Here is a 14384-nt window from a genome sequence, read left to right on the forward strand (position 1 = left end):
ATTCAAAATAAAAGTAATTTTTTTTTGTAGGATGAAAAAACTAAAATGGCTCAACCCCCCCCCCCCCCCCCCCCCAAGTATAAAGAATTTAGTTTTTATCCTACATTGAACTATTGATGTCACCCCTATTAGCATGGATGTATTATGAGAGAAGGATTATGAATGCCTCTTTGACGTATTGTAATAACGACAGTTGCCCACTATAATTATTTCTGGTCAAATTTTCGTTAACAAGATTAATGTTCGTTAGCTGCAATACTTGTAGCGTTAGATTTGATTTTGAGGTGGTGTTTTTCTTCTGTTTTTGAGCTGGTTAAAACTATAAAGGCACACATGCACGCACGCATGCATGCACACACGCACACACACACACGCACACACACACACATGTATAAACTGACGTTAATTTTGCATGTTTATTTACCAGCACACAGTAATACCAATTATTACATATGTACCAGAGATTACTTGCACCAGGCACACACATACTACTGTTTACACTGTAGAGCAATACCAAAAATAGTATTGCATACATGTACCTGCAGGCTAATGATATGCAAATGAGGACATGATCGTTCATTTTACACTTACAGGAAAGTGTGTGATCACATAGTGTTATTTTTACGGAATTTTGTTGTTTGAGATAAACATATGTAATAGTAACCAGTGTGTGTACACAGGGGTATTTGAACTCATGCTTGCAATGTTCCTGATGCACTTTCACTCACTACAGTTGTGAAAAGATGGCCACATAGAATAATAATAATAATGAATAATAATGTTGGGTTCTTATATAGCGCTTTCCCATGCCGTGTTATAAACGGTTTACAATTATTACCCCTGACTTGGATCAGAACACTGCAAGCACTCGTGCAAATACCCAGAGTACACCACACTTGCAGTTTTGTGTCATGGTGTTCTGTCATATTAATGAATGCACCATTTCATTTCAGATGTGTAACGTCTACTGCTACCACTGATGTCTCTACTCCAATGCATTCTGATCATGTGAATACAGTAGATAAAGTAGGCCCTGGAATCTGTATATCAGGAAGTGCAGATACGGTCAGTGTCCAGCATACTTCATTTGATTATGGTTCATTCTGCTACAAATTAAACAAACTCTGTAAAAAGTGTGTATAGTCTGTCTATATCCTGTGAGATGAGCAATAGTAGGCTTTTTTTGCAATCTTGGAGAAAAATCATTTATGGAAAACAGTTGATTTGGTCACAGCATATGAAAAGAGCAGCTTTAATATGAAATATGTATAATTACATGTTACAACCAGTAATAGCTATGATACCATTGACACTAAACTAGCTCTGGTATACAGTGCCCCCAAGGTGTACACTGTATGTCTTGACTTTACATAAACAGAGTTACACTCTGGGTTCAAGCAAAGGAACAAACCAATGTTTTCTCTTTGATCTACACTTTTTTTTCAAATAATTTGAGAGAGTTTAGTAGATTATTTCAATGATATAATTATCTCTCTGAAAATTGTTTTTAACCAATTTTACACAACTGCAAATATGTATTAAAACATTTATGAAACAGCTAACCTTGTTCATTTGCTGCCACTAGAGGGCATAGTAGCAGAATGGGACTGAATATAATTACATGCTTTGTTGACTTCCTACATAGACTCTTGTACAGTATGACTGGAAGAATGGACAACTGCAGTACAAATGGACAGGTCATAGTAGAGATATTACTAAGGTAAGAATTAAATAAAAAATTCATGTTTGTGAAAATTAAACAAAAACTCTCAGTCTAAGTGTTCACTGGTCCCTGCGTACATTGCATGCATACGCAGGTAACTAGTAATCACATCTCACACTCTCATTGGCTGAGACAACCAACTACACAAAATTACCGTAAAGGATTGTGGGAATATACACATTTGGTTTCCATGGTAATTCAATATGGCGAATCCAAGATGGCAATTACTAGTTACCTATGGTCTCACATGGACTGATAGGTCATGTGATGGTGAAGGGACTAGTGTCTTGTGCTGTATATGATCAATAACATTAAAGGGGATGCCACTCCTGGAAATAATAGCATTTCCATAGAGTATGGGTTTCATTATGTTGCATCACCGACAATTACAAATGTCCTTGTGATTCCAGAGAAATATCAAATTGATCTTGCACCTACCGGTAATGGCCCTTTATTGGGCGTCTTTGCTGTGGGCCAATGCAACATGGGAGTCAGCAGAAATAATATATTGATAATTCATGGTTTGTTCGTATCACCATGAGTGTCATTTTCACATGATGACACAAGTTGTAAGGCAAGAGTCACTATGCAGAAATGGCAGCAGTGCCTCCAGAGATAAATCAGTATGTATGTGTTGTTTACAGGTAGTACATAGCAGTAAATTAAATGCTGTGTTCAGTGCCTCCAGAGATAAATCAGTATGTATGTGTTGTTTACAGGTAGTACATAGCAGTAAATTAAATGCTGTGTTCAGTGCCTCCAGAGATAAATCAGTATGTATGTGTTGTTTACAGGTAGTACATAGCAGTAAGTTAAATGCTGTGTTCAGTGCCTCCAGAGATAAATCAGTATGTATGTGTTGTTTACAGGTAGTACATAGCAGTAAGTTAAATGCTGTGTTCAGTGCCTCCAGAGATAAATCAGTATGTATGTGTTGTTTACAGGTAGTACATAGCAGTAAGTTAAATGCTGTGTTCAGTGCCTCCAGAGATAAATCAGTATGTATGTGTTGTTTACAGGTAGTACATAGCAGTAAATTAAATGCTGTGTTCAGTGCCTCCAGAGATAAATCAGTATGTATGTGTTGTTTACAGGTAGTACATAGCAGTAAATTAAATGCTGTGTTCAGTGCCTCCAGAGATAAATCAGTATGTATGTGTTGTTTACAGGTAGTACATAGCAGTAAATTAAATGCTGTGTTCAGTGCCTCCAGAGATAAATCAGTATGTATGTGTTGTTTACAGGTAGTACATAGCAGTAAATTAAATGCTGTGTTCAGTGCCTCCAGAGATAAATCAGTATGTATGTGTTGTTTACAGGTAGTACATAGCAGTAAGTTAAATGCTGTGTTCAGTGCCTCCAGAGATAAATCAGTATGTATGTGTTGTTTACAGGTAGTACATAGCAGTAAATTAAATGCTGTGTTCAGTGCCTCCAGAGATAAATCAGTATGTATGTGTTGTTTACAGGTAGTACATAGCAGTAAATTAAATGCTGTGTTCAGTGCCTCCAGAGATAAATCAGTATGTATGTGTTGTTTACAGGTAGTACATAGCAGTAAATTAAATGCTGTGTTCAGTGCCTCCAGAGATAAATCAGTATGTATGTGTTGTTTACAGGTAGTACATAGCAGTAAGTTAAATGCTGTGTTCAGTGCCTCCAGAGATAAATCAGTATGTATGTGTTGTTTACAGGTAGTACATAGCAGTAAATTAAATGCTGTGTTCAGTGCCTCCAGAGATAAATCAGTATGTATGTGTTGTTTACAGGTAGTACATAGCAGTAAATTAAATGCTGTGTTCAGTGCCTCCAGAGATAAATCAGTATGTATGTGTTGTTTACAGGTAGTACATAGCAGTAAGTTAAATGCTGTGTTCAGTGCCTCCAGAGATAAATCAGTATGTATGTGTTGTTTACAGGTAGTACATAGCAGTAAATTAAATGCTGTGTTCAGTGCCTCCAGAGATAAATCAGTATGTATGTGTTGTTTACAGGTAGTACATAGCAGTAAATTAAATGCTGTGTTCAGTGCCTCCAGAGATAAATCAGTATGTATGTGTTGTTTACAGGTAGTACATAGCAGTAAATTAAATGCTGTGTTCAGTGCCTCCAGAGATAAATCAGTATGTATGTGTTGTTTACAGGTAGTACATAGCAGTAAGTTAAATGCTGTATTCAGTGCCTCCAGAGATAAATCAGTATGTATGTGTTGTTTACAGGTAGTACATAGCAGTAAATTAAATGCTGTGTTCAGTGCCTCCAGAGATAAATCAGTATGTATGTGTTGTTTACAGGTAGTACATAGCAGTAAGTTAAATGCTGTGTTCAGTGCCTCCAGAGATAAATCAGTATGTATGTGTTGTTTACAGGTAGTACATAGCAGTAAATTAAATGCTGTGTTCAGTGCCTCCAGAGATAAATCAGTATGTATGTGTTGTTTACAGGTAGTACATAGCAGTAAGTTAAATGCTGTGTTCAGTGCCTCCAGAGATAAATCAGTATGTATGTGTTGTTTACAGGTAGTACATAGCAGTAAATTAAATGCTGTGTTCAGTGCCTCCAGAGATAAATCAGTATGTATGTGTTGTTTACAGGTAGTACATAGCAGTAAATTAAATGCTGTGTTCAGTGCCTCCAGAGATAAATCAGTATGTATGTGTTGTTTACAGGTAGTACATAGCAGTAAGTTAAATGCTGTGTTCAGTGCCTCCAGAGATAAATCAGTATGTATGTGTTGTTTACAGGTAGTACATAGCAGTAAATTAAATGCTGTGTTCAGTGCCTCCAGAGATAAATCAGTATGTATGTGTTGTTTACAGGTAGTACATAGCAGTAAATTAAATGCTGTGTTCAGTGCCTCCAGAGATAAATCAGTATGTATGTGTTGTTTACAGGTAGTACATAGCAGTAAATTAAATGCTGTGTTCAGTGCCTCCAGAGATAAATCAGTATGTATGTGTTGTTTACAGGTAGTACATAGCAGTAAGTTAAATGCTGTGTTCAGTGCCTCCAGAGATAAATCAGTATGTATGTGTTGTTTACAGGTAGTACATAGCAGTAAATTAAATGCTGTGTTCAGTGCCTCCAGAGATAAATCAGTATGTATGTGTTGTTTACAGGTAGTACATAGCAGTAAGTTAAATGCTGTGTTCAGTGCCTCCAGAGATAAATCAGTATGTATGTGGGGATATGGATCATCAGACCAACCAGTCAGACAATATCAAGGTCATGAATTAGTTGTGACAGGATTAACATTGAATACAGGTTGGTATTTTAAGTATTTTAGAGATAGTTTTCACCCACTTGTTACTAGAAATGTATAGACTTCACTCTTATGTCATTTGTTCATCAATTTGTGTTTTGGTATTGAGACTTAGTAGGTTTTCTAAGATAGTATGATTTTAATATCTCAATTTAGTATGTTTACTTCATCTCTCAAGTCCTACTTCAGTGTCAGTATTACAAGTAACATGGAGCTCTAATAGAATGATCCAAATGTTGCTATTTAAAAAGTTCTTCCGGTATCAGTTTGCTAGACTGAAACCCCTTCAATCCCCTTCTTCTTGTATCTTGTATCTCACCCTTGAGATAAGATGGCTCCATTATCTAACTTAGCACAAGTAGAATTGGTGTGTAAAATGCAATGTGTTGTGCCACCCTCTCTGCCAATACTCACTGAAGAGAAAACTGATACTGAATGATGTGGTGTTTCATAGTCTATAGTAGTCAGCTTTAGGTCAATGTCTACTTTGTCTTACAGTTACAAAGACCTAGAGTGAATACCAACCACAAACAGTTATTGTAGTCAGGTGACATAGCACCATCATATGACAGTTACCTAGTCAGCTGACATAGTTCCATGCTTTAATGCTGTACTTTTAGCAGTAGTCTGTAAAATGCATGTCATGCTGCCCTCTCAGCCAAAACTCATGGAAGTGAAAACTGATTAGGCTTAATGGCACATCATATCTTACACACTTTATTAGTTATTTTACCAGCTTTAGGTCTGCCTATTTTGTTTTATTTATTTAATTGATTTATTTATTTAATGGAAGACCAATGGGAGCAAGTCCCATTTACAGGCGCCTAAAAAAATGAAAAACTCAAGAAAAAGACAAAAATACCAAAAACACAAACATGCCAACCAAACAAAACTAACAATATGCACATAAAAACACATTACAAGGCAAATAAATCAAATCAATCTTGCCAATGTGTACTCTGGCTTATAAAAACCTAGAGTGGAAACCAGCCACAAACACTCATTTTTATTTTATATTTTCTCATATCTTGTATAGAGAGTATACAATCATGAACAGTCAATATGAACTGTTTTGGGTTTCATTTCTTGCAGAAAATAACCAGTTATGTACAGGCTCAAGAGATAACTACATCAAAGTATGGGACATTGAAACTGGTAGTTGTATATTACAAAACCACATATCAAGAAACTTAGTAACTTGTGTCAAATGGTTGCCAAATCAAGATGCTATAGCACAGACTAGTGAAGATAAATGTTTACGGTAAGATGAGTGATGTTCAATGTGTAGTTATCAGACAGAGATGTGCTACCAAAGCTCAAAAATCTACCCCTTTTTGGCCAAAAAGGGATGCATGTTTTGGGATTTTTTGTACTAGAAACCTATTTGGGTGGCACATCAATTAGAAATGTAACCAATACACACAATGCAATTTGATAAGCTGAACACATTTGCCAATCTTGTTCAATCTATGGTAGATGGCACTGTTTATTATGACCATATCATAGAGTACTGTAATCATGGAGAATGCTCCTATTACTAAGGAGCAAACATTATGACATTGTCCATGGTCATATTATTACTGTGTCAGTGTCGTGTTTTGACTAATGTAACATTGATTGCCAAGTGTACGAGATTAGAGAAAAAACAGTTATTGATTGTATTTTGGGTGAATAAAGCAGGATATGTTGTTTGTTTTTGATTGACAGTAATATATTATTTGATTTACCCTTTAGTATATGGGACAGTCGAACCCTACGAGAGTCGCATGTCTTTCAAAAGAAACAATACATACAGACTTGTTGTGATGTGAGTTGTGATGGCTATTACTGTGTAACTTCAAGTAATGGTTTTGGAGGACAGGGTTGTGAAGCCACAGTAAGTAACCAGTCCTGACACTGTACTCTCATATTGATAAATGTCAAGAAATTGCATGTGTTGTTATAGAGGGCGCTGTCCAACACCACTTTAAAATCTTGTGTTCTGCTAAGTTAGTGATATTTCACTGGAGGCATTACGCTAGAAAACCCAGGTTGGTCTTGGTCTTAGTAAAGCACATATCCTTTAAGGTCAGTGCTGTTTCACACTGTTTAATCCTAGACTAGAATTAACATAGTAATCCAAGTATTAGGGATAATGGTGAATTAAATTTAAGGTAAGAAACCAGTTGTATCAACCTAGTGCATGCATGGCTCTTTCCTCTGATGTTATAGTTTACTTTATTTTATTTGAGTTCTAAAATGAGCTGAAGTTAAACCCAGTGACCTTTAGTCATTGAGATGTTATACATAACTACAGTGATAACATCAGATAGTTAGCATTGAATTTATTGATAGTTTTAATTCTAGAGATTGTTTGAAATTTTCAAGTGGGTTTTGCACCATTGTTCCATAACTGTGACTTAGACAGTGGATTATTATGAGAATTTACATTCGCTTGACAGCTAAGACATGAGACAAAGTAGTTCTGAGTAAAGTAAGGGGTGTGGTTTATTTTTAAATGACAGCTATGAAAGGGTGTGGTTTGTTTTTTATTGACAGTTATGAGATACAAGGCAAAATAGTTCATTGTAACAAAAGTAAGGGGTGTGGTTTTGTTTTGATTCATAGTTAGGGATGTGAGACAAAGGAGTTCTTTGAGAATAATATAAGGGGTGTGGTTTATTTGTGATTGACAGCTATGGGATCTGAGACAGAACAGAGCGGTTTGTGAATACAGAGGACATTCACAGACAACAGCTTGTTGTATATTTGTACCATCACTACCATCCATTACTGGTCCATTAATTGCTACATCATCACATGACTGTACAGTCAAGATATGGCGACAAGATACACAAGGTAAGAAGAACAACGTTTAGTCACTCTGTGTCCAAATATCACAACAAGATACACAAGGTAAGAAGAATAACGTTAGTCACACTGTGTCCAAATGTACCTCTTTTCAATCTTTCGATGTCAGGTACTTTCATTGGTTCAGCAGCAACACTGCCTTACTATTGATTTTTGGATGTGGACCCACAAATCAATATGATTTGATAATATTGTGTACACAGCTACAAAAAATATGGTACCCACACTGTGACAGGTGATGCAGTACCAGTGTGCCCTCTAAGCCAATCTGATGCACCACTGACACGCACAATTTCTAGTGACGCACCAAAATTTGGTGTTCCCTTATCTCTTCCTATGTGATGACTCACAAGAAATGTCAGTTTTTATCATTTTGACTCGCAACAACAAAATTTGGCTTTCACTAGAGGGCACATTGTGCAGTACTGTTCACAGTGTACGATATTATGAGCAAGTTATTGTACATAACTAAATGTTTTGAAAAAACTTTCCAGTTGTAACTAATGCAATGCATCACAATGACACATTAAACTGTTACACTATAAAACAAACATGATGTCTTTATGGATATATATGACATGAATGAATGAATGAATGAACAAACATACAAATAACTAACTAACTGAATCAACTTACACACAGACAAAATATCAACAAGGGAAGAATGAATAAATAACAATTATATAATTCAGAATGATGTGATTTGTATTGATAAATTCCCAGCGCACAGTCATATTTCCTTCATTACCCTCCTTTTACAATATCTTAGCAGCCTTGCAAAGGATTTTATAATCATTAAATACTAATGAATACATGTCTCACATCATGCATTTTCCACAACATTCTCAGTGGAAAGTGGAAAAGCTACTTGACAGAAGATGATTTGATGAGAGAGATTCATTTGCATGATAAGCTCTTAGCACCTGTCCAACATCCATTCTCTTTGTAGAATGTTTAAGCTGCTTGACAAGATGATTTGATGATAGAGATTGATTTGCATGATAAGCTCTTAGCACCTGTCAAACATCCATTCTCTTTGTAGAATGTTTGAGCTGCTTGACACAAGATGATTTGATGATAGATTTCATTTGCATGATAAACTTTTGACACTTGTCAAACATCCATTCTCCTTCTTGTAAATTTTGTGCACCATTTCACTGGGCAATGATTGTAATAAATTAATTTGCATGATAAATTCTTGACACCTGTCCTTTGTCCATCCTCCTTGTAGAATGTTTGAGCAACTTGGCACTTGATGGCGCTGGTCCTTTAAATTCATTAACTGCATATGAGGATGGCAGGTGAGAATACATATCAACATTCAATCATGCCTTTATCATTTCCTAACAAATAACAACATTTGTTCAATGTTACTTAGGGGTGATTGCACAATGTCACACAAGCTCAATAACCTAACATTGTTCGTCTTGGACAAAAACCCCTCCCCCTAAACGGACATTCACAAGTGCGACATCACACATTAATATACAGTATGATGTAAACCATGATAAAAATTGTAGTGGTCACATCAGTACCACTATGATCGATGCAATGTAAAAATATGATTGTAAACACTGTAAAGTCCCAACCTTATGAACCAGTATACTGAGATGATGGTAAACACAACAAAATACCTCAGTACTGTAAGCTCAGCACTGTATCTCACATTAGAAGTAAATCTTTATCACCATCTCGCTAGTAAATACAGAAGCTGTTATCATTGAAGTTGTGAAAGTTTTGGAAACTTGGTTAGTAGTGCGAAAATGAAGTTAAGCAATCACACTGACTCCAGACCCCCTCCCCCTAAACAAACAAAGTTCGCTTGTTGAGGTTGTGTGACATTGTGCGATCATCACTTAGAGTCTAATTATTATATACAAGACATTGCAATCTCATTAAGCTGTCAGTAATTGAGCCAGAAAATGTCTCGTGCGTTACATGTATATTAGATTCAGCACAGTTCTCTGAGTTTGAAATAATATAACATCACAGTGCACTCGTTTTTATGATGTATGCCAATATGAGGACATTATTTTATTACACCAATGGGGTCATTTTGTTCTCGCCTAAGGTCAAATGTCTCACAAAATATCAAGATTGTGTATGAACTTAGCAGAAGTATTGCATCAACTTTGGAAATTATGGAATGTGAGAAAACCTTGCAGTGGGTGGGGGTGGGGGTGGGTGGGGGGGATGGAATGTACTTATTGAATATATTTTGTCTTTTTTTCCAAATACCTTCTATCATTTCATACTTCATAATATTTTCCACAACGATTGGCTTACTTACAAACTTTTCTCTTCCTTTATTTTCAGCATTTGTTGCGCTAGTTTTAACACTGGTGTGCATGTGATGTCATTGCTGGCTAGTCAAGCTGGTGGCTGTACTTTGAGAGAGAAAAAAAAATACTGAAATATCTAAGTACCCAGGCTATGAGAATTGTACATTGGTCATCAAGAATATACCAAATATGACATCTGCCAAAATACACTGGTCTCTAGACTGGCTATAACCAATTCTTATACCCTTTAGTGATTGGCTTAAATCATGTCACATGGCATGGACTAGTTTCCCATAGTAACCTAAATTTGCATACTGCTGGCACTATTTGTTTTCTATTCACCCTAGTACTTACTCAGGAGCCCTGAATTACATTGTTAGTAAAAAGGTGTACAGTTCAGGAAAAGCAGTTGCCACATACAATGGCAAGATTTTGTGTTTTCATCACACAGAAGAAGAACTTGACATACTTGTTGACAGCAAGGATGCAAAGAAAAGAAAAAAATTAGGTTTGTGAAAAGAACAGATGTATATATTTATATAAACTTGAATTCCGCCATAACCTTCCTCTCAAACCTACCTAAACTTGACCAAAGATATTTGTTAGCTTGGTAGATCAAATGAATTAAGCTTGGGAGATTTTAAGCCAGGTAGTTCAATTCAATTACAAAAGGTTGTCATACATAAGCACTTTCGACTTTGCTTTACTGCCACAGATAAAAACTTAATGATATGTTTTCTAAACACATGCAGAAATCATGCCTTGAAATATTAAATACTATCTAGTCTAAGATGACATGAGACATATAGCAGTTACTTTGCCATTTTAGGTTAAGAAGTGCAGTGAAATTATTATTTGATATTTCTTTATTCAGACTAGATTAATACAATTTTACTACTTATGTATGTGGGTTGTGAAAATAACGATTCATTCTGTTTCTTGGTTTGTACATTGACTTCCAATCCTCCTTTGCATAGGGAATACAAACTGGGTGGTTCTGTTGACCGCTAGAGGGCGCTATTCAATTGATGCTGCTCATGAAAGTTATGCATTACTTATACAGTGCAAGCTAGAATGAGCAGACCTTGACCCTATTGCATGATGTAAAATGGTATTGCAGGTACTGAGAATTTGCAGTACATCATAAAAGTGGATTACAGAGACATTTACTGAACTCATAGATACAGTGACCTATCAAAGTTAAACAATGACGATGTATTGAAGCCAGTGAATGGGGAGAGAGTCTACACTGTTACTAGAAGGGTGCCACCAGTGGTTGTATTTTACTATCTATTCATTCCATTGAACACACAACATTTTATCTAAGTCACATTTTCATTGCCGTCCAAATTAAACACAGAAAGATAACTACTGATTATAAATTAAAACCCAGTGTTATGTAGCTGACAAGATATTTATCAATGTGTGTCTAATTGTTAAGGTGCTGTGGTCATTAGATGTAATTTATAAGATATTACACAAACTAAAGATTAACTCTATGAAGGTTTTAATTTATTTTATTTGAATTGTTATGTATGTAATATTGATGTGTATAAATTGTTGTTGAATATTGATACATGTACAGTATTGTAGATATCTTAATTTTTAGAAATATGACAACCGTTGTTCCCAAACTGTTCATCAGCTTCAATGAGTCCCATCGCTGCTGTTTGTTTCTGAGTGGCTGAAGTCCTTGGGCAAGAGTTGAATCATGACTGTGCCTCAGTCAACCCAGCTGTACAATTGGGGACATGGGAGCATAGAATCTGCGATGTGAATGCTTTAATCATGTGCGCTTATAAAGGCTGCAATGGATTGTATGCTCCCCAGGGAGTTGAGGAAGTATAAAGGGCCATTGTGCCACTATAGATCCGCACCAGGGGCAATAATCATAAGATGCTTTGAGCACAGAGTGGGAAAGCACTATATAAAATCAACATTGTTATTTATATAATTATTATCATGGTAGATCAAATGATTTATATAGGTTATGACACACAGACAGTTACAAGCTTTCCATCTGTCTTGATTGATGATCATTCTGATGAAGAACGTCAACCAAGACAGATTGAAGCTCAATTATTAAAAAAGGGGGAGGTTGGGCTCTCACCCAGACACCCCTCCCTTGCAATGGTAGAAACCTGGGTGAATAAACTTATACATACAAAACAAAAAAATAAGAAAGGTGCCCTCAATCAATGGTTTGAGCTTCAATGGCTCAGTGCTGCTCCTAATTCCATGGCTTCACTAATTGGAGATACTATATGGATTCAAAACTTCACCAAAATCTGATCAATTTGTCCTTGCCTCATTGGCAATCTTTCTGCAAATGCTCAACTAAATTCAACATGTTGAGATTCTAACAAACAAACAAACAAACAAACAAACAAACAAACAAACAGGATTGAAGGCATAACCTTTGTCCATTCTTAGTCTCACTGTACACAATAAATCATAACAGCATAAATGAATTTTCTCCATAACTTATGAATGGATAAATAAACAATGAATAATATGGTTATATGAATTATTAAAAACTTTGCTTTGTATATATTACTGATGACATTATAAAATCTAATTGTTTATAATTTGTATAATTTGAAAAGTACCTTTTGTTTTCATCAGTTATGAATATCATTTTCTGTGCAATGGGATTGGTATGTAGATATTTTTCAACACATAAAGTTATTTATATATGTATAAATTGGTTGATTGTTAGATTACGTATTTCTGATTGTGAGATGTACACTTTATCCTTTATCTAAATTAATGTTATAAACAGAAGTCATTTTAATACACATATCTTGTCTGCTGGTACACCATACTTTAATAAATTCTCCAACATGATATTTCCATTTGATGTACGGTATAGTGTTTGTCAATTTGTAGCTTAGCAACAAGGCATTGATGTGTTTGTCAACTTGTGACTTGTTGCTTAGCAACTACTACGCTTTGATGTGTTTGTCAACTTGTAGCTTAGCAACATCACTTTGCATGGTGTTTGTCAAAATGTGGCCTAGCAACAGCACTTTGTGTCGTATTTATCATCTTGTAGCTTAGCAACAAGGGTTTGATAGGTTTGTCAACTTGTAGCTTGGTAACAAGACTTTGTATGGTGTTTGTCAACATGTAGCTTAGCAACACCACTTTGCATGGTGTTTGTCAACATGTAGCCTAGCAACAGTGTTTTGTATGGTGTTTGTCAACATGTAGCTTAGCAACAGAGCTTTGTATGGTGTTTGTCATCTTGTAGCTTAGCAACAAAATATTGATGGCTATTAGTCATTCTCAGACAAAGAAAAGAAGGAGATGGATATGGACTTGAGTACAAATCATGGCTTACTTTTAATTTTGTGAACTTGTCAACTTATAGAAATAAAAACAAACCACATTATAAATAAATCCAATGTTGTATATCTTGTCACAAAGTGATTGGTGTGTCATATCAAAAGTTTTCAGGTAAAGGCCATGTAAAAGACACTGGCCATGGCGGGATTAGGGACATAGAAAGCCTCCTGTATTGCTACATTGCAAACATTCACGACTGAAAACCACTGTATGGCAAACATTCACAACTGAAACCACTGTATGGCAAACATTCCCAACTGAAAACCACTGTATTGCAAACATTCACAACTGAAAACCACTGTATGGCAAACATTCACGACTGAAAACCACTGTATTGCAAACATTCACAACTGAAAACCACTGTATGGCTAACATTCACAACTGAAAACCACTGTATTGTAAACATTCACAAAGAAAACCACTGTATTGCAAACATTCACAACTGAAAACCACTGTATTGCAAACATTCACAAAGAAAACCACTGTATTGCAAACATTCACAACTGAAAACCACTGTATTGCAAACATTCACAACTGAAAAACACTGTATTGCAAACATTCACAACTGAAAACCACTGTATGGCTAACATTCACAACTGAAAACCACTGTATTGTAAACATTCACAACTGAAAACCACTGTATGGCTAACATTCACAAAGAAAACCACTGTATGGCAAACATTCACAAAGAAAACCACTGTATGGCAAACATTCACAAAGAAAACCACTGTATTGCAAACATTCACAAAGAAAACCACTGTATGGCAAACATTCACAACTGAAAACCACTGTATTGCAAACATTCACAACTGAAAACCACTGTATTGCAAACATTCACAACTAAAAACCACTGTATTGCTAACATTCACAACTGAAAACCACTGTATGGCTAACATTCCCACTATACACAAATAACAAC

The 14384-nt window shown here is 35.7% G+C and overlaps 1 protein-coding gene across 1 annotated transcript; it reads left to right on the forward strand.

The window, feature by feature from the left end:
- The first annotated feature begins 993 nt into the window (after positions 1–993).
- Positions 994–10269, forward strand: LOC144441450 (WD repeat-containing protein 31-like). Its single transcript, XM_078131024.1, has 8 exons — positions 994–1065; positions 1646–1720; positions 4843–4987; positions 6078–6246; positions 6720–6861; positions 7661–7823; positions 9067–9136; positions 10152–10269. Exons 1-8 carry the CDS (start codon positions 994–996, stop codon positions 10246–10248), a joined length of 933 nt encoding a protein of 310 aa, XP_077987150.1. The 3' UTR covers positions 10249–10269.
- Positions 10270–14384: the final 4115 nt, after the last annotated feature.

Source organism: Glandiceps talaboti, chromosome 10 (genome assembly GCF_964340395.1).
Source record: "Glandiceps talaboti chromosome 10, keGlaTala1.1, whole genome shotgun sequence".
NCBI lineage: Eukaryota > Metazoa > Hemichordata > Enteropneusta > Spengelidae > Glandiceps > Glandiceps talaboti.

Bases quoted from the DNA above. Each gene is read 5' to 3' on its own strand.
- LOC144441450 (XM_078131024.1), top strand. From the start codon at position 994: ATGCATTCTGATCATGTGAATACAGTAGATAAAGTAGGCCCTGGAATC. The intron at 1,066-1,645 runs GTCAGTGTCCAG...CTTCCTACATAG, and splicing joins TATCAGGAAGTGCAGATACG to ACTCTTGTACAGTATGACTG. The intron at 6,862-7,660 runs GTAAGTAACCAG...TGTGATTGACAG, and splicing joins GACAGGGTTGTGAAGCCACA to CTATGGGATCTGAGACAGAA.